This window comes from Procambarus clarkii, chromosome 92 (genome assembly GCF_040958095.1).
Source record: "Procambarus clarkii isolate CNS0578487 chromosome 92, FALCON_Pclarkii_2.0, whole genome shotgun sequence".
NCBI lineage: Eukaryota > Metazoa > Arthropoda > Malacostraca > Decapoda > Cambaridae > Procambarus > Procambarus clarkii.
Window position 1 is genome coordinate 7,677,454 of NC_091241.1, and position 21,493 is coordinate 7,698,946.

At 45.6% G+C, this 21,493-nt stretch overlaps 1 protein-coding gene across 1 annotated transcript in view; it reads right to left on the bottom strand.

Moving 5' to 3' along the window:
* Nucleotides 1–1,711: 1,711 nt before the first annotated feature.
* Nucleotides 1,712–21,493, bottom strand: part of LOC123751698 (protein big brother) — a 124,775-nt gene continuing 104,993 nt past the window's right edge. The window contains exons 5-7 of the mRNA XM_069319262.1: nucleotides 7,117–7,233; nucleotides 6,477–6,650; nucleotides 1,712–5,439 (exon numbers count right to left, since the gene is read on the bottom strand). Coding sequence (XP_069175363.1) covers nucleotides 6,480–6,650; nucleotides 7,117–7,233 — 288 coding nt within the window. The 3' untranslated portion in view covers nucleotides 1,712–5,439; nucleotides 6,477–6,479. The remainder of the gene's footprint in view (nucleotides 5,440–6,476; nucleotides 6,651–7,116; nucleotides 7,234–21,493) is intronic.

Here is a 21,493-nt window from a genome sequence, read left to right on the forward strand (position 1 = left end):
GGTCCATATTTCTTGATGCTTCTATATTGGAGCGGAGTCTTGAGGTGGGTAGAATATAGTTGTGCAATAATTGGCTGTTGATTGCTGGTGTTGACTTCTTGATGTGTAGTGCCTCGCAAACGTCAAGCCGCCTGCTATCGCTGTATCTATCGATGATTTCTGTGTTGTTTACTAGGATTTCTCTGGCGATGGTTTGGTTATGGGAAGAGATTATATGTTCCTTAATGGAGCCCTGTTGCTTATGCATCGTTAAACGCCTAGAAAGAGATGTTGTTGTCTTGCCTATATACTGGGTTTTTTGGAGCTTACAGTCCCCAAGTGGGCATTTGAAGGCATAGACGACATTAGTCTCTTTTAAAGCGTTCTGTTTTGTGTCTGGAGAGTTTCTCATGAGTAGGCTGGCCGTTTTTCTGGTTTTATAGTAAATCGTCAGTTGTATCCTCTGATTTTTGTCTGTAGGGATAACGTTTCTATTAACAATATCTTTCAGGACCCTTTCCTCCGTTTTATGAGCTGTGGAAAAGAAGTTCCTGTAAAATAGTCTAATAGGGGGTATAGGTGTTGTGTTAGTTGTCTCTTCAGAGGTTGCATGGCTTTTCACTTTCCTTCTTATGATGTCTTCGATGAAACCATTGGAGAAGCCGTTATTGACTAGGACCTGCCTTACCCTACAGAGTTCTTCGTCGACTTGCTTCCATTCTGAGCTGTGGCTGAGAGCACGGTCGACGTATGCGTTAACAACACTCCTCTTGTACCTGTCAGGGCAGTCGCTGTTGGCATTGTGTTGTCCTAGTAAACAACACAGAAATCATCGATAGATACAGCGATAGCAGGCGGCTTGACGTTTGCGAGGCACTACACATCAAGAAGTCAACACCAGCAATCAACAGCCAATTATTGCACAACTATATTCTACCCACCTCAAGACTCCGCTCCAATATAGAAGCATCAAGAAATATGGACCAATAGGCTTTCTACAAACACTTCTATTCAATACCCATTGTTTCTGTTCTGTCTTGTGTTGATACTTTTAATACCCTATTAATATCCCCTCCTGTTCTGTCTTGTGTTAATGCCACATCACCCTTCCCACCTCACTCAAATGTAGATATAAAATCAGAGATACGTTCTAATCAGTTGTGTATTTGTGAAGTCTTTGAAAATGTAATAAGTTTTACGAAACGCGCCCGTGTCGCGTCAGACTAGAAATAAAAATGAATTTTGGAGAAGTGATTTTTGATTTACCTCCAACAGTGAAGCGTAATGTACGAAAGATTGAGAAAATTCGTGTTAGAATTATTAATCTTACTTTTTCGGTCATATTTAATAATATATATATATATATATATATATATATATATATATATATATATATATATATATATATATATATATATATATATATATATATATACGCTTCCTGTCCCCGACAAAACTAATTATTATACGTTTTGTTCCCTTGTTTACTTATTTTAGGAGTGATGGTGACACCTACACCACAGCCCTCACTATCACCAGCAACACCATCTCCTCCACAACACACAACCGCCACTATCACTTGAGGCATCATTGCCTACAGCCCTACACCATCACCACCACAAGAGACATCATCATCACCCTCACCACCACCATCACTACAGCCACCATCACCACTACCATCACTCTCACTACAGTCACTATACCCAAGACAAGGCCAATAATAACAGGTAAGTTAATCAAAAAACATTTTATTATATCATTATAATCTATACACATTATCATTCTTCCATTACAGCTTGCTATACACATTCTCTCATACACATAAATACATCATACAAGGGTGCCAACAAAGCCTTTACAAAATATACACATCGGTCGTATGTTTTTGGAGACGGGGAGATGGGGAGGAAGCTAACGAGGGAATGAGAGAGAGAGAGAGAGAGAGAGAGAGAGAGAGAGAGAGAGAGAGAGAGAGAGAGAGAGAGAGAGAGAGAGAGAGAGAGAGAGAATAATAATAAGTGATAACACGGAAACCTTGTATCTCCTGAAAGAAAGATCTGAAAGTACAAGAGAAGGTAATATAATGACGAGAGAGAGAGAGAGAGAGAGAGAGAGAGAGAGAGAGAGAGAGAGAGAGAGAGAGAGAGAGAGAGAGAGAGAGAGAGAGGGGTATCATCTCCCCCATCAGCCCCGGTGTTCCATCAGCACGTCACTGGATTATTTAAGCAATAACACAGACAAATCATACGAGGGGGAACATTACCATACCATGACATGCTCAGGTATTGCACACACGTCTCTGTCAGTTTCAGACAGTCTGAAACAGTCTGAAACACTACCTAGTCTGCCAACACCCTCCCTACCACCACCACTGCTCTGGCAGCAGTATCACAACTAGTACTGAATGCTCTAGTAGATAGTCTAGTATTCATAATTTTTGTTTTTTATCAACCAAATCTAATCTAGCTAAAGTTAGATCAGGTTAGGTTAAGTTAGGTCAGGTTAGGGTAGGATAAGTTCGACTAGATTTGGTCTCTCATCATTGAATTATGTAAATATTCTGTTCATAGTTGGAGGAGCAGACCGGCACCTGTGTGGGCTGGTACACGGATATCATGGCACCGACCGTCATTGACTTCTACCAGCCATCTCACAAACAAACACAAACCAAACAAAAAAAAATCACCATTAACAACATAAACATTTGTATTTCTCACATTAACATCAAAAAAAGGAAGAATGAATCCTACCTTAAGGGAGAGGGGGGGGAGCATGGGAGAAGGGAAGTCATATATACACACATGTTCAAAACGTGGGGTAAGGGGGGCATGTTTAAAACATATGATCACTTAAATATAAGGGTGGGTTAAAGAGTCTATGGGGTTACTCTAAATGGCCTATTAAGTGCGAGGGTTTGGTTAACAATGTGGCAATGGGTTAGACCAATTAGTTAAGAGGCCCTGGTCAGGGGTTGGTGTCAAACAGCTATAGAAGAAGGAGGCCAGGCGGCTGTGAAAGGTTACTGCGGGTCTAAACAGAGGTTTGGGGGTCACTGTATTAAACCGGACGTATGTTAGGGGGTTTAAACCAGAGGAAAGGGGGGGGGGTTAGGATCGGAATTGTTAGTACAGCACTATTGGTTTTATATTAAATGGTTGTCAATACGAGTGTTTTATAAGTGCCAACTGTAGGGTTTATATTGCGTTGGGCGAGCAACAGAGATGAACATGTTTTTCCCTGTGTTCTTCACATTGTAATAGTTGAACATGGCACTCCATTTGTTCTTCACATTGCAACAGAGATGAACATGTCTCTCCCTGTGTTCTATGATTGTAATAGATGAACATGTATCTCCCTGTGTTCTTCAGATTGCAATAGAGATGAACATGGCAACTCCCTTTGTTCTTCAGATTGTAATAGAGGAACATGGCAACTCCCTTTGTTCTTCAGATTGCAACAGAGATGAACATGGCACTCCCTGTGTTCTTCAGATTGTAATAGAGGAACATGGCAACTCCCTTTGTTCTTCAGATGGCAACAGAGATGAACATGGCACTCCCTGTGTTGTTCAGATGGCAACAGAGATGAACATGTCTCTCCCTGTGTTCTTCAGATGGCAACAGAGATGAACATGGCACTCCCTGTGTTCTACAAGGTATAACTTGGAGGGGAGGGAGATACCGGTTCATTGTGTGACACTGGAGTACCAACCCATCCTCCTGTTTAAATAGAAACATTTGTAACTATGTGCAACATAGTACAAACTTAGACGTACTAAGCAATTAGACAGTAGAACTTTGTACTTTTCATTTTATAAAGTCCGAAAGAAATTATGCTAAAAAAAATTAAATATTCCTAGGCCTATCTTGTTATCTTGAGGTTATCTTGAGATGATTTCGGGGTTTTAGTATCCCCGCGGCCCGGTCCTCGACCAGGCCTCCACCCCCAGGAAGCAGCCCGTGACAGCTGACTAACACCCAGGTACCTATTTTACTGCTAGGTAACAGGGGGCATAGGGTGAAAGAACCTCTGCCCATTGTTTCTCGCCGGCGCCCGGGATCGAACCAGGGACCACAGGATCACAAGTCCAGCGTGCTGTCCGCTCGGCCGACCGGCTCCAACCGACCTAGCCCACACATGGACTATATTTGGCCTCAGATAGCATGTATTAGACCTAGAAAGGTAAGGTTAGGGTTAGTTTGTCTTTGCAACATAAGTAGAAACTCGTTTTCCGGTTTGTCCAAATTCAATAGTACCGATTTCTACTTTCTAATTGTGTTGTATGTCGGTATATGCACTATGGTCCCTGGAAACACAAACCGAAACTGTCTCTATTTTCCGCTTGTTACAACTTGTAATAAAGTTGTTACATCTTGGCTTAACGTGTTTATGACGTATTAGAACGTTGTTACAACTTGCTATATTGCTTGTTATAATTGGTTAGGTGTTAAAACTTGTTCGAACGTTGTACCAACGTCGTAGTTTCGGTGTGTGTTTGGCGGGATCCTCGTCGTTCCTGTAAGAACTACCAAAACAGGAGGATGGGTTGGGAAACTGGACTTTGAATTTCAGCTGAAATTCCAATCATGATGATTGACTTCGATTAGTAATCTTAAATCGTTACAGTTATTAATAGCATTGTTAGATAGTGATAGTTACTATACACACGCATTAGTAGGTAGTTCTGTCGTTAGTGTGGTTAGGTATTGTTAGAGAGATGAGCGTAATTATTAGATATTCTCATATATAAGGTTTGTTTTGATTAACGTACACTATCAGCCTCTTCATGGTTAACTACTCAATTGCCTCGTTAGGGAAAGAGGAAGAGGAGGGGTGGATTGTTCAGTTGTCAGCAAAGCTTGATCAATGGGGGGAAAAAAGTACTAGAGGAGTACTAGAGTACTAGTACTCCCTGGATCCTGATTGGCGGAAATATGGAGCTTCTTGGGTCCTGATTGGTGACTTTTTTTTTGTAAACGGACAGGACAAGCATTTACAATTGCGCTTGTTGTCCTTTTCAAATTGTTCTATGGAACAGCCTTGTTTGGAACATATGGCACTCGAGGCCGTGTCTAACACCATTTAGAACTCTGAACAATTACAAAAGCCGTATTCCGAACATTCCGAACAGTCTTAATTTCCCATTCCGAACAGTCTTAATTTCCCATTCCGAACAGTCTTAAAAAAAACATTTCACAATTCCTAATTGTCTTGATTCTCGTACAAGCGGTACCGATCTCTTGTTTCTAACCTCTGAATTGGCTCGTTTCTCTCAGACCATCTGAGTGGCCGCTTTCTCAGTCCAATTGCGTAATAACAGCCTTGAATCCATTCCGAATTGTCGAACAGTCTTCAAGCTTGTTCGAACTCCGTACAACCCCGCTGACAACGCCCCGACCCGACCTTCTTCTTCTTCTCAAGAATTGGTAGTTAAGATTTTCGATGAAGCAGGCTTAGAATCTGGAAAGAAAACGAAATGTTGTTGTTATAGATTCAGCTACTCGGAACAAGTTCCAAGTAGCACGGGCTATGGTGAGCCCGTAACTTACCTGGCACAGGAGCGGTGACCCCAGTCAGAAAATAAAAGAGTGTTCGTTATTTGGGAAATGGGATGGAAGCTGGTGATTGGGAAAAAGGGGAAGGGAGAAGGGAGAGGGGGGGGGGGCGGTAAGAATTTTGGGAAATGGGTTATCTTGAGATATGATTTCGGGGCTTAGCGTCCCCGCGGCCCGGTCCTCGACCAGGCCTCCTTTTTGTTACACACACCCCAGGAAGCAGCCCGTAGCAGCTGTCTAACTCTCAGGTACCTATTTACTGCTAGGTAACAGGGGCATCAGGGTGAAAGAAACTGCCCATTTGTTTCCGCCTCCACCGGGAATCGAACCCGGAACCTCAGAACTACGAATCTGAAGAGCAGTCCACTCAGCTATCAGGCCCCCTTGTGGGGTTGGGGGAATTTTTAGAAATGGGGGTTTGGGAAATTTTGAATAAGGGGTTTTGAGAAATTTTGAATAATGGGTTTGGGGTAATTTTGAATAATGGGGTTGGAAAAATTTAAAGTAATGAGTTTTGGGATAATTGGAAAGGGAAGTAGAATAACCTTAATAGGTCCTTAATGAAACAAGAAATAGTTCAATGACTTATCAACGACTTAACGAGACGACTAAAACGGCACAAAGATTTGAGGATAGTTGGACGATAATGATTTCTCTACCGGTACACCATAAAGACCATTGTGCTAAATGACCTATAATGATTCTTGTACCACTTACAGCCATCATTAGTGTATTATGTATACATATACATATGTAGTCCCCCTGTGTGTCTGTTAGAGAGAGAGAAGCCCCGCCCACAGCCATCTCTGATTGGCTGTTACTGACCCACCCTCAGCCAATGAGATGAGTCTGTGTGCGGGGCTTAACGGATGTTGATATTCAAATTGAAAAAAGTAAACATTGTGTCAACAGAACGGTTGGGGTTTTCTGTCAATTTCTCACCTGCTAGCGAACTTGTATGTTAGCCTGCTCGGAGTGGTGTGTGTGGGCGTGAGCGTGGGCGTGGGCGTGGGCGTGGGCGCTGGTAGGGACGCGGAAGGCCCGTTGCTTCTCTTCGAACTCCCTAAGACGTGCCTTGTATTTCTCGATCTCCTCTCGTAGTATCCGGTCCTCCTCCTGCGTGGGGGGCAGAGGAGGGTAGATGAGGCGTGGGGTTGTATATATATATATTACAGTCTCCTACTTCACGATATTCATTATTACAGTTACAGCCCCGCTCCTGTGCCTAGGTAAGTCCACTACGGGATCGCCATAGCCCGTGCTACTTGGAACTTTTTATTCCCAGTAGCTGAATCTATAACAACAACAGGATATTATATTTACCTCCCCTTACTCATCATCTCCCCCCCTACACTTACCCCTTTTCCCCTTACTCACCTATTCACCCCCTTCCCCCTTACTCACCTATTCACCCGCTTCCCCCTTACTCACCTATTCACCCCCTTCCCCCTTACTCACCTATTCACCCCCTTCCCCCTTACCTATCCACCCCCCTTCCCCCTTACTCACCTATTCACCCCCTTCCCCCTTACTCACCTATTCACCCTCCCCCCACCTTCCCCAGCAGCAGCACTATACTCACGGCGGCACTGTCCTCGTCATACTCCAGACATGCCACTCCATCCAGTCGCTCAAGGTCGACGTAGCCTCTCCACCTGACGCACACTCCGTTCATGATGAAGGGCGACCGTAGGTGCACCTGGAGGGGGGAAGGAGAGGAGACATGACAGCGACGTAGCAGATTCTCAGATGAAAAAAGTGAGTCAATGAAGAGGACTTCTGATGTGTAGACAGGTGATGGGGGGAGGGGTGGAAAGAAGAGACATCTGATATTGCAGGGCTCAGGAGCTAAGACTCGACCCCTGCAAGTGTATTTAGGTAATCACACCTATTTAGACACACACACACACTCATATACTGACACCAGTTGATTGACAGTTGAGAGGCGGGACCAAAGAGCCAGAGCTCAACCCCGCAAATACAACTAGGTGAGTACAACTAAGTGAGTACTCGGTATATACACTCACATAACACTTAATACAGTATGTTAAGCAGGCGATGAGTCACAATAACGTGGCTGAAGTATGTTGACCAGACCACACACTAGAAGTTGAAGGGACGACGACGTTTCGGTCCGTCTTGGACAATTCTCAAGTCAATTGAGAATGGTCCTTGAGAATGGTCCAGGACGGACCGAAACGTCGTCGTCTCTTCAACTTCTAGTGTGTGGTCTGGTCAACAGTATGTTAACAAAAAATCCATAACAAATGCAATTGTTTTGCAGCAGCAAAAAAAATGCAGCATGCACTGTAATTATGAACAATGCCATTTAACGCAGAAATGAAGAAAAAGCACATATTAAGAACTATGCCTTTTCAATACAAGCAGAGCTAACTGCCATTGTTAAGGCGTTAAGATGCCTTAAACGAAACACTAATGCCGCAGTGATCTGCACTGACTAAAGCAGCGCTACTGAGTCTAAGCAAAAATCGGGCAGAAAACCTTGCGATAGTCGCCGATATCGCAAATTTAGGATAGGCATTCCAAATCGCAGGCTTGGCGTTTTCCCTGATAGTTCCATTCCATTCCCATGTTGGAATATGTGGGAATGAACGAGCAGATGTGCTGGCTGCTGAAGGCGCTGAAGGAGACCATATTGAATACTTCATACCCAAATTTAAATTTTTTTTAAATTTTGCCCCGAGGGGCGAGTTTATAGGGCAGCGCCACTCATCCTGTGAGTGGACACACCGCCATAGTGACAGTATTGGGCAGCGTCACTCATCCTGTGAGTGGACACACCACCATAGTGACAGTATTGGGCAGCGCCACTCATCCTGTGAGTGGACACACCGCCATAGTGACAGTATTGGGCAGCGCCACTCATCCTGTGAGTGGACACACCGCCATAGTGACAGTATTGGGCAGCGCCACTCATCCTGTGAGTGAACACACCGCCATAGTGACAGTATTGGGCAGCGCCACTCATCCTGTGAGTGGACACACCGCCATAGTGACAGTATTGGGCAGCGTCACTCATCCTGTGAGTGGACACACCGCCATAGTGACAGTATTGGGCAGCGCCACTCATCCTGTGAGTGGACACACCGCCATAGTGACAGTATTGGGCAGCGGCACTCATCCTGTGAGTGGACACACCGCCTTAGCAGCATGTACAACACTCCCCAATAGGAAGAAAACCCGCTGGGTTGTTCATCCTGTCACTTGTACCCAGACACAGCTGGGACTTGCTTAACTGTCTCAAGTGAACACCTCCTCGAACAAAATTCATACCCAAGACTCTACTACAAATTAGAGGTATTGTCAGGCAACATCACCGTGACAAGGTAACTGAGGAAAGGAGGATAGAAGCACAAACCAGTGAATCTGTACGATGATACAATGTGGTTGCAGCTGCTAATCCCAATCCTGGGATCTAGCAATCCCGGTCCTTGTGGTCCTTGGACCTCCTTAAGTCTCTCTGAGGAGGTTCAAAAGTCTCGATATAACGATCAACTAGTTCTTAACTACTTCAGTAAGGGCGTTTTTGTAGCGAAATAGATCCAGGTTTAAAATACTCCGAAATACATCAAGATAACAACCTACAGCAGAATACATCGGGATGAAATATACAAATAACACAGTAGAATACAACGTACTCACCTTAGTTGTGCTTGCGGGGGTTGAGCTTCGGCTCTTTGGTCCCGCCTCTCAACTGTCAATCAACTGGTGTACAGGTTCCTGAGCCTACTGGGCTCTATCATATCTACATCTGAAACTGTGTATGGAGTCAGCCTCCACCACATCACTGCCTAATGCATTCCATCTGTTAACTACTCTGACACTAACAAATTCTTTTTAATGTCTCTGTGGCTCATTTGGGTACTAAGTTCCCACCTGTGTCCCCTTGTTCGTGTTCCACCCGTGTAAAATAGTTTGTCTTTCCCTACCCTGTCAATTCCTCTGAGAATTTTGTAGGTGGTGATCATGTCTTTCCAAGGACCTGAGGTTTAGCTCCCGTAGCCTTTCCTCGTTACTCATATCTCTCAGCTCTGGGACGAGTCTGGTGGCATACCGCTAAATCTTCTCTAACTTTCTCTTGTGCTTAACAAGGTATGGACTCCAGGCTGGAGCTACATACTCCAGGATTGGTCTGACATATGTGGTATACAGGGTTCTGAATTATTCCTGACACAAGTTTCTAAAGGCAGTTTGTAGCGTGGGGGCTACAACCGTTAGGGAAGGGGCAATAAACGAAGCCTTGCTTGGTCAAAACTCTCTACAACAGGTTATTGACCAATAAAGTCAACCATTATTGTTAGGGGGGCCTCCACTATGTCCACTACCACAGCTAGGACGCCACAGCTAGGACGCCACAGCTAGGACGCCACAGCTAGGACACCACAGCTAGGACACTACAGCTAGGACACCACAGCTAGGACACTACAGCTAGGACGCCACAGCTAGGACACCACAGCTAGGACACTACAGCTAGGACGCCACAGCTAGGACACTACAGCTAGGACGCCACAGCTAGGACACTACAGCTACGACGCCACAGCTAGGACACCACAGCTAGGACACCACAGCTAGGACGCCACAGCTAGGACGCCATTAACTCTCAGACGGGAACAGGGTGACCTGACACAGCCGAAGATCTATGTAGCATATAAAGTGGAGCAGTGGTAAGACACCCACCCGGCGCTTCGCGAGCGCTTTCGCCTGGGTTCGTATCTTGACCGGGGGAGGATTGGCCCAGCGCCAATCCTTAACTGTAGCCTCTGTTCACCCAGCAGTGAATGGGTACCTGGTTGTTAAACGATTTAGCGGGTCGTATTCCAGGGGAAAATTAGGATTAAGGCCCTGCCCGAAACGCTATGCGTACTAGTGGCTGTACAAGAATGTTAGAACTCTATATATTGTGTATATATATATATATATATATATATATATATATATATATATATATATATATATATATATATATATATATATATATATAAACAAATATATATGAACCAGAAGCCAGATCTATCAGACGGCTGCCAAGATAGATCTATCAGACGGCGGCCAAGATAGATAGATCTATCAGACGACGGCCAAGATAGATCTATCACACGACGGCCAAGATAGATCTATCAGACGACGGCCAAGATAGATCTATCATCCGACGACCAAGCCAAACATGTTCCGTCATCACCGTCTGTTCCTGGAGCAACAGCCACCACCACCAACCACCCAATACAGTCACTCTCACAACAGTTATCTCCTGATACAGCCATCTAGTCATCACTGCCTCCATCATTTGTCCGGACAAAAACGCCTCACCACACCGTTTCCAAATACACTTTCCAACCTTTTGAGAAATTGTTGGACCATGGGCCAACACCCCCGCCCGCCTCCTTGACCAGCGAGGCTACTGCGGTCAGACCCAACAACGTGTCCCCTGACCAGAGAAAAATGTACCTTTAACCATAGAAAATGGGCCAGTGACCGCAAATCTTGCCAACTTGAGGCGTTACTCTATCCACTCAACCCAACGTTTCGGCCATTTGCCTGTCAGTTTTAGCTCAATTAAGGATGCAGCATACCGTAGGAAGATGTTTTCTGGGATTTGGAGAGGATAGGCATCGTGCAGGAGGCAGGTGGACCGCAGGATAGGCCGAGGGATGCGAGAGAGAGCTGGTAAGAATAGGTCTATAAAACGGGCCATCCATCAAGGCCCAGTAAATCTGTCCAAACCTAGCCCGGGGCGGGACGACCTCTCTGTTCACACTCTCTAATAGGCTTTTATGTCGGTCCTCGACCACACGCACCAGTCGGCCCATTATGCCTCCATATCCGTTACCTCGAGGACCACTCGCTGGGTCGAGGGGCAGGCCAGGCCCTGGCTGGCCTGTCTTGGGTAATAAGGAGAGACTTGATATCTAAATTATCAGCCTCGAGGATGAGGAGGATATCCCTACCTGATATCTCTAGTTGATAACCTCACACTTGGTCTGTTAGTTAGTGTGTGTATATATGTAGCGCACACTTGGGCTCTAGATGAATACGGGTTTAAGTGTAAGTATTTTGAAGTCGTTCTAAAAGCAGTTAAATTTGTTTGCACATTGTCTTGAATTGTCTCGATGTTGAACATTCATCTGAATTCCAGATGTCGAACGTTCATCTAGATTTTCAAGAGTCATGTAGTTATGTTGAACGTTCGTCTAGATGTTGAACGTTCGTCTAGATGTTGAACGTTCGTCTAGATGTTGAACGTTCGTCTAGATGTATCATCTAGCGAGTCCTTCAAAGTCCGAGAAATCATATCATCTCAAGATAACCTCCTTGCCTAGTTTTAGTGTTCCAAGACGCGACTTATTACTTAATGTTGTTGCTTAAGGCGTTACTTGTAGTGAGTCAAAGTAACTCAAAGGTCAAGTCCTCTTGTGTGATAGTTGGCGGCCAAGACGTTTGAGTGACAGTTTAATAGCCGTGCCTCCAGTAACTGCCTTGTTCCTCCTCGTTAACTGCCGAGGGGAACCAGTGCCATAAATTGGAGTTTCGTTGGCTGTTAGCTCCGACCCATTAGCAGCCAATTAGTGTATTTCTGGTCAGGTTTAGCTCGCGGGGTGAGAATTTTGTACAGGAAAATAGGTTGTACTCATCTATTTGTGCTTCCGGGGGTTGAGCTCTGGCTCTTTGGTTCCGCCTCTCAACTGTCACTCAACTGGTGTACAGATTCCTGAGCCTACTGGGCCCTATCATATCTACATATGAAGGTGTGCGTGTGTGTGTGTGTGTGTGTGTGTGTGTGTGTGTGTGTGTGTGTCTGTGTGTGTGTGTGTGTGTGTGTGTGTGTGTGTGTGTGTGTGTGTGTGTGTGTGTGTGTGTTCTTACCTAAAAGAGCCTGTAGGATTGAGTTTCAGCTGCTGGCCCCGTCTTAACAAATTAATAGTGCATTGCCCCCCTTATTGTTATTCATTTTTTTAAAACTAAGGATGGAGATCGGCTATTTTATTTTGCTTACTGCCCTTGCGTGTCTCTATGCCAGTGATGCCACTAAGTATTTTGTATGTTTGGATCATATCCCCTATATTTCTCCTTCCTATGATGATGGGTTGAGCTCCTTCAGTATGTTCCCGTATATGAACTCCATTCAGGTCTGTTACCGCCAATATAAAGGTAAAAGAAAAACAAATAATTGATCTTAAGGTGTTGCTTATCTGTACTTTGCTCAGCCAGTGTGACTTGTAGCTCAAGCAGCACATGAAGTTAGTTATATATGTGAATAATGTGTGATCTGAGCACATATTCCATATACTATGACCATACCATGCTCCTTTACTAGTACTCTGTCTCTCTCTGTCTCTCTCTCTCTCTCTCTCTCTCTCTCTCTCTCTCTCTCTCTCTCTCTCTCTCTCTCTCTCTCTGTCTCTCTCTCTCTCTCTCTCTCTCTCTCTCTCTCTCTCTCTCTGTCTCTCTCTCTCTCTCTCTCTCTCTCTCTCTCTCTCTCTCTCTCTCTCTCTCTCTCTCTCTCTCTCTCTCTCTCTCTCTCTGTCCATATTCTCCATTTTCGTAAACATTTGACACTGCGCCTTCTACATTACATCACGATAATTTCGGATCTCAACGTCCCTGCGGCCCGGTCCCCGAGCAGACCTCGTAGTTGCTGGACTATTCAACCAGGCTGTTGGAGTCAGCTGCTCGCAACCTAACGTATGAATCACAGCCTGGTTGATCAGATTCCCTCCCTTCCCACCTTTAACGCCACTACCCTCCCTCTCCCTCTCCCACTCCCTCCCTCCCGACACCTTTGACACCGTTAATCAGCGCCTGTCGTCCCTTCTTCACCTTTGACACCCGTTCCCCTGCCCTATTCACACACGGGTCACTGAAGAAAGAGGTAAATATTGATTTCATGCCGGTCAACGCGATCCCCTCTCCCCCCCTTACACCCCCCTATTCCCCATCACCTCTGCCCCCCTCCCCACACCCCAGCCACCCCCCCCCTCTCTCTCTCTCCTGGCTGACGTCTCTATTCGTGCTGCTGACGTCCTCTGAGCTTTTCTAACACTTCTTCTGTTTCATCAGCGTTTCGGATGATTATCTGCCCTTTCCGCTGTGAATAATTACTTTCTGGAATTATATCTTTTGGTTGAGAGAGAGAGAGAGAGAGAGAGAGAGAGAGAGAGAGAGAGAGAGAGAGAGAGAGAGAGAGAGAGAGAGAGAGAGAGAGAGAGAGGCCTGGGTGTTTTACATGGAGAAAAATAAGGGCTAAGGGGCAGAGGGGTAAAGGGAAGGGGGGGGGGTGTAGAGGGAAGGAGGAGAGTGTGACACCCGCTACACCCATTGTCCTCTGAGACGTCAAATGGGCAGGTCCATTGAAGCAGGAAGCGAGGCGTTGCGCAGGAATAGCCCCAATAATACGACTTCACAAGGGCCATTGTCCCTGAGCACCACCCCCAACCCCCCCCCCCCCTCTCTCTCTCTCGAAGTGACTTTCTCGTCTATAACAACAACAACAACAGCAGCGATCACACCGGGTATAAAGGATGGAGTCGCCTCGGAGCTGCCGGGTTGACGGCTGTTGGGTGTGATTCCCGCATCATTGAACCCGTTTTAAGACGGTCCTTTATGTTGGGGTTGTGTTGTTTATAGGGGGGTGAGGTTGTGTCGTTTATAGGGGGGTTTGTGTCGTTTATAGGGGGGTGAGGTTGTGTTGTTTATAGGGGGGTTTGTGTCGTTTATAGGGGAGGGTTGTGTCGTTTATAGGGGGGTTTGTGTCGTTTATAGGGGGGTGAGGTTGTGTTGTTTATAGGGGGGTGAGGTTGAGTCGTTTATAGGGGGGTTTGTGTCGTTTATAGGGGGGTGAGGTTGTGTTGTTTATAGGGGGGTGAGGTTGTGTCGTTTATAGGGGGGGTTGTGTCGTTTATAGGGGAGGGTTGTCTCGTTTATAGGGGGTGAGGTTGTGTTGTTTATAGGGGGTGAGGTTGTGTTGTTTATAGGGGGTGAGGTTGTGTTGTTTATAGGAGGTGAGGTTGTGTTGTTTATAGGGGGTGAGGTTGTGTTGTTTATAGGGAGGGTTGTGTCGTTTATAGGGAGGTTTGTGTCGTTTATAGGAGGGGGGTTGATATCCCTCCCCCCTCTTTTGAAGCGGTTGAAAGGCTATCTTCAATGCTCGGTTTGTGTCGGATATAGAGTGGGGTTGTGTTATCTATGGGGTTGGATTGTGACGTCTATGGGACAGGTTTGTGGCGTCTATGGGGGTGGTGGGGGAGGCCCCTTTATACATGGGTGAGGACGCGGGAGACGGCCAGGTATACATGGCCCCGGTGTAGCGGAGACTCCCGCCAGGAAGTCCTCTCAATTAACGCGAGGAAAGCCGCCCCGAGCGGAAAATATGAGATGATATGTTGATTCGTGAATACTGAACTGCTTGGTCGGGTTGCAGGGTCGTGCTGCAGGACTTGCCAATTGCTGCTACGCGATTGGTCGTCGTTTGAGGGAGTCTTGTTGACACACACCCATCATCTTGGCCTCATACTACATACCCTTAACACAGTGGTTCTTATCACTACTGCCTGCACCCACTGACTGTCTCCACCACCACTACTGCCTGCACCCACTGACTGTCTCCACCACCACTACTGCCTGCACCCACTGACTGTCTCCACCACCACTACTGCCTACACCCACTGACTGTCTCCACCACCACTACTGCCTACACCCACTGACTGTCTCCACCACCACTACTGCCTACACCCACTGACTGTCTCCACCACCACTACTGCCTACACCCACTGACTGTCTCCACCACCACTACCTACACCCACTGACTGTCTCCACCACCACTACCTACACCCACTGACTGTCTCCACCACCACTACCTACACCCACTGACTGTCTCCACCACCACTACCTACACCCACTGACTGTCTCCACCACCACTACCTACACCCACTGACTGTCTCCACCACCACTACCTACACCCACTGACTGTCTCCACCACCACTACCTACACCCACTGACACTCCATCGTTTAACACCTAAACCAGGACTGACAACACAATATATATTAGACCAACACTGGAAAAAGAGTATATATATATATATATATATATATATATATATATATATATATATATATATATATATATATATATATATATATATATATATATATATATATATACATGTAGAATACTGGACTATGCAACACCGGCCATCAGTCCCCAACATGTCTAGCATAAAATCAGAACTGAATCAAGGTGTGACGGGTAATGATCACACCATACAAGATACTGAAGAGAATGGACCAGGCGGACCAGGACAGCTCTCTCTAAAGGAAAGAAAGTCGAACGCGAGAACACACAAATGGGAGGCTGGAACCACAAACAAGGGGCAAGAAATGTAAGGAATGTACCGGTGTACCTCGAACGGGGGGTCAAGACGTGGAAAGTACTGGAAGAGGAAGGCGCGAAAGCCACCTCCATCCATAACTTTTATGACCAGATTCCACAAACCATTCGAATCGTCAGACGAGTTTCAATTATAACGCAACAGTTAGGACAAGGCTAGCAGGCTGGGGGGGGGGGCGAACATCGCAATTTAGCAATAACGGCCTGACGAACCAGGGGGGGGGCGTCACGCGAATACTGTGTAATTAATTAATTGTTCGTCCATTTACTAATTGCTCAATTACACCCCCTACCTTCTCCCCCTCCCTTCTTCCCCTCTCAACCTAGTTTCTAGAAGCTCTCAACCTAGTTTCTAGAAGCTCTCAACCTAGTTTCTAGAAGCTCTCAACCTAGTTTCTAGAAGCTCTCAACCTAGTTTCTAGAAGCTCTCAACCTAGTTTCTAGAAGCTCTCAACCTAGTTTCTAGAAGCTCTCAACCTAGTTTCTAGAAGCTCTCAACCTACTTTCCCTTTCCCTGCTCGAGGTAAGCTGTACACTACTTGGTCTTGGCTCGAACACATTTACTGCTAGGTAACAGGGGCATCAGGGTGAAAGAAAGAAAGAAAGAGAATGGTCCAGGACGGACCGAAACGTCGTCGTCCCTTCAACATCTAGTGTGTGGTCTGGTCAACATACTTCAGCCACGTTATTGTGACTCATCGCCTGCAAACTCTGCCCATTGTTTCTCGCCGGCGCCGGGAATCGAACCCGGGACTACAGGATCAATCGTCCAGCGTGCTGTCCAGTCAGCCATCGGCCCTTGTGGCACGCTGTGTGTATGTGTGTATCTAACTACTGATCACCAAATGACAATCCAATGGATTGGGTCCGAATGTAACTTGTCAAACTCCTTGATATGATATTTATTGGCAGGTGTACAGAGGCATGAGGTGAAAGGAAACGCTACTTACTTCCCTCTCTCTCTCTCTCTCTCTCTCTCTCTCTCTCTCTCTCTCTCTCTCTCTCTCTCTCTCTCTCTCTCTCTCTCTCTCTCTCTCCACTGTAAAAGTTTATTGCACCTCCCAGCGTGCTCATCATGCAATAAAAACATGGGTTATCTTTTTAGTGGGTCAAACCCTCGCCCCACCACTTACACACACACACACACACACACACACACACACACACACACACACACACACACACACACACACACACACACATACACACATACACACACACGTCCATTTATAGGACGACTTGTCACCTGCTGTGTGTCAATTGAAGATCGTTATCAAATCATCTGGTGTTCATATGCAAATTGTCTCGTTCCCCCCCCCCCCATGGTAGAAGCACTGGGAAGGGGGGGGGGGAGGAGAGGGAGGAAGGGGGGGGGGAACTATCAGTGGAAAGCGCCAAGTCACGACGACTATATTTAAGCCATATTTCGAAGCTGTTTGGAATGCGATCATAAACAAAAAAAGAAGCAACGCGACCTAAACCGGTCGATTCTAGCGCTGAAGGAAAGACTGAAACGTGTTTACACTTCCTGAAATCAATTTCAATTTCTTTTTCTTCCTGAAGGAGTTTAGAGTCTTCTTCTATCGCTGTATGTAGGATTGGCCGGGGGGGGGGGGGGGGCAACCACGTGTTAGGGGGGTTTGTTTATTGCATACTTATCGCCGTCTGGGTCATTGTGGAGCCTCTAATTGCCTACTGGGTAGTTTGGGAGAGCGCAATTACCAATTGCGGAGTATAGCAGCAGCTAATTACACGTCGGCCAGCTAAGAGGATCTAATTACTTTAGGAGAGTGTTAATTATCACCTAGTTAAAGAATGTCGGATCACCTCTTTAATAGGGAGAAGAATCCGTATATATATATGTATTGCATAGGAATGGCATGGACCTATCAGGAGAAAGCGCTAAGCCGTTACGGCTATATAGCACTGGGTAGGGGTCAGGATAAGCATCCTGACCCCTGATAAGGATTCTGTTTAATAAGGATTATTAAACAGAACGAGACGAGGGGAAAAGGAATGGTGCCCAACCACTTGTGGACGGTTGGGGATTGAACGCCGACCTGCATGAAGCGAGGCCGCTTCATATGATCTCTTATGCTATAGAAAGTCTAAATATTTCTATTGCAGTGTGTTGAAGGATCTCATCACCTATTCGTAGCCTAAACGGATCCAACAACCTATTATGTCCAGCAGAAGAGTTCGAGCTTCCATTATCGATATTGAAATATAAATTATTTACTCATTAACATGACGGGAAAAATATTGCTCGACTTTTACACATTTTTTCATATTTTCTTTCGTGGAATATTTTTACATGTAGATTAATGGGTGCTAATGGGGGCAGGCGGGTACTTCCTGAAGGTAATGGGGCAGGCGGGTATTTTCTGAAGGTAATGGGGCAGGCGGGTATTTTCTGAAGGTAATGGGGCAGGCGGGTACTTCCTGAAGGTAATGGGGCAGGCGGGTACTTCCTGAAGGTAATGGGGCAGGCGGGTACTTCCTGAAGGTAATGGGGGCAGGCGGGTACTTCCTGAAGGTAATGGGGGCAGGCGGGTACTTCCTGAAGGTAATGGGGGCAGGCGGGTACTTCATGAAGGTAATGGGGCAGGCGGGTACTTCCTGAAGGTAATGGGGGCAGGCGGGTACTTCCTGAAGGTAATGGGGGCAGGCGGGTACTTCCTGAAGGTAATGGGGCAGGCGGGTACTTCCTGAAGGTAATGGGGGCAGGCGGGTACTTCCTGAAGGTAATGGGGGCAGGCGGGTACTTCCTGAAGGTAATGGGGCAGGCGGGTACTTCCTGAAGGTAATGGGGCAGGTAGATCCCCTTTGAGGTTAAGGGGGTATAATTTGCAAATATAAGAATATATAAGGATGAAGCTCCCGGACGCAGGTTCGAATCCTCGTCACGGCCCTTGTGGATTTGTTTATAAGGATGCATATTAATTGAAGAATATAGGATGGTATTAATTGAAGAAACGTCTTATTTAAAGACACTTAAAGCAACTTTAATTACGTAAATATTAGCGTCTAAGAAACGTTAATATATTTGAAGTTAATAACGGCCAACGCTGAACGTGAGTGCGATTAACGATCTTGGGGCGTTTAACAAGATGATTAGGCTATCAAGGGGGGTTTAATAACGGTAATTAACCGTGGAAAAAAAGGGGTTAAGAGGCAGGGAAGGGTGACAGGGGGAGGGGGGGAGGGGGGTAGGCTTAGACAGTGCCAACAAGCTCTTGTCGGAGCCACTTTGCGCTAATTAACTTTAATTACCTCATAATGGGAAAATAATTAGGCTGGGTCAGTCATTAACATCAAGTCTCTTGCCCGCTATAGTATAAATTACACGCCTGATGATAACCGCTTAGTAGATCCGTATATATGACGTGTATAATAAACAGCAAACTACTTTTTTGTGTCGTTCCATTATCAAAATGAACTTAATTACCGGAGTAAATTACCAAATGAGTAGCCTGTTGTCGTCGAGGATGCATTACGCGCGGCCCGGGGCCCTGACGCTCCGCCCCCCTAGACCCGTTACGCTCCACCCCGGGCACCACCTGCTAGCGTTTCCGAACCCCCTCAAGGCGCATGCGCTAGGCAAGAAAATTAATATATGCTAATATGTCCTTCAGCGCACCTGCCATCTCTCATTGCTGCTGCTGCTGCTGCTGCTGCTGCTACTGTAAAAGCAGAGCCGCGGGGGAGGGCAACAGATGTGCTTAATAATATCACTTCTCCATTGGGTCTTTGTTTAACAGGATCCTCGGCGCGCCCGCTCTCTTTTGTTTTTTTGTTTACATTGGGGAAATATTCGGCCCAGGATGGACGGCGCTGAAGTGTCCTTGGTCCTAGGGTCTAGAGCCACTCAAGCCAGCGTTTACTTCACCTGATGTGATGCGGTTATTAAACAGTAGTGTCATTACGGTGACAACAGTTAATGGGGAACGGTCAACAGTAAGGTGATGAACAGTAAGTGGTGTCAACAGTAAGGGATCAACAGTATGGGGGGCAACAGCAAGGGGGAGAACAATAAGGGAACAACGGTGAAAGGATTTAAACAGTAAGATAACAACGGTGAAAGGATTTAAACAGTAAGATAACAACGGTGAAAGGATTAACACAGTAAGATAACAACGGTGAAAGGATTAAAACAATAAGATAACAGCGGTGAAAGGATTAAAACAGTAAGATAACAGCGGTGAAAGGATTAAAACAGTAAGATAACAACGGTGAAAGGATTAAAACAGTAAGATAACAACAGTGAAATGGTTACAACAGTAAGGGAATCACGTTGAAAGGGTTAAAACAGTAAGGACCAACAGTGAAAGGGTTACAACAGTAAGGGAACAACAGTGAAACGGTTACAGCAGTAAAGGAACTACAGTGTAAGGGTTGCAACAGTAAGGGAACAACAGTGAAAGGGTTACAACAGTAAGGGAACAACAGTGAAAGGTTACAACAGTAAGGGAACAACAGTGAAAGGTTACAACAGTAAGGGAACAACAGTGAAAGGTTACAACAGTAAGGGAACAACAGTGAAACGGTTACAGCAGTAAAGGAACTACAGTGTAAGGGTTGCAACAGTAAGGGAACAACAGTAAGGGAACAACAGTGAAAGGTTACAACAGTAAGGGAACAACAGTGAAAGGTTACAACAGTAAGGGAACAACAGTGAAAGGGTTACAACAGTAAGGGAACAACAGTGAAAGGTTACAACAGTAAGGGAACAACAGTGAAAGGGTTACAACAATAAAAATAATGATTTTCTACCCAAATATTTTTTTTTCCCCAAATCTATGTCAAGATATCCTGCGTTTTTTCAAAATATTTTTCTTCTCATATTTCCCGTCATCTTTACATCGCGTAATTAACGCGTACTTTAAATCCCTCTAATTTGAATTTTTTGTTTATTTTAGAACATGCTCTCTCGGACCCCCTTCACGTTTTAGCGTTCTTTAATTTTCGCGCGTCGTGATGTGTCGTCGCTAATGTTTACGTCGAACTTTTTCGCGCGTTTACGGTGTTGCCATATAGTGAATTTGTGTATATTTTTTTTTACTCCACGTGGCGGTGATTCTTCTTTTGTTTATCAAATGTTTGTTATGTATTGTTGCTTATTATTGATTCTTGAATGGGTTTTAAGATTGTTGATAGTTCCCAACACCTCTTACCTGCCTACCTAACTACCCGGGGCCACGCTGCCATTGGTACTATAATTGCAAAAATTATAGTTGCTTGGATCACGAGAGGGGAGGGGGGGATTGGGGGCGGCTCCCTCGAAGGGCTGGCATCGTTAGTTACATTAATGCTACGTAATCTGGTAGTTCTCAAGATTATAGTAGTTATAGACCAAACAAACCTACCCCCCTACTCCCCTCCCCCAGGACTGGTTTAAATAGGTCCCTCAGTGCTAAACCCGGTAGTTTTGGTCTAATGATGCGGGGCCCTTTGAGAAGGGTTTATAAGAGACCAATGACCCGGAGACGACGGGTGGCCAACAAGGTCATCCAAGGTCACGAGACCATTTCAGGTCAACGGTGCCTAAATTCTAAG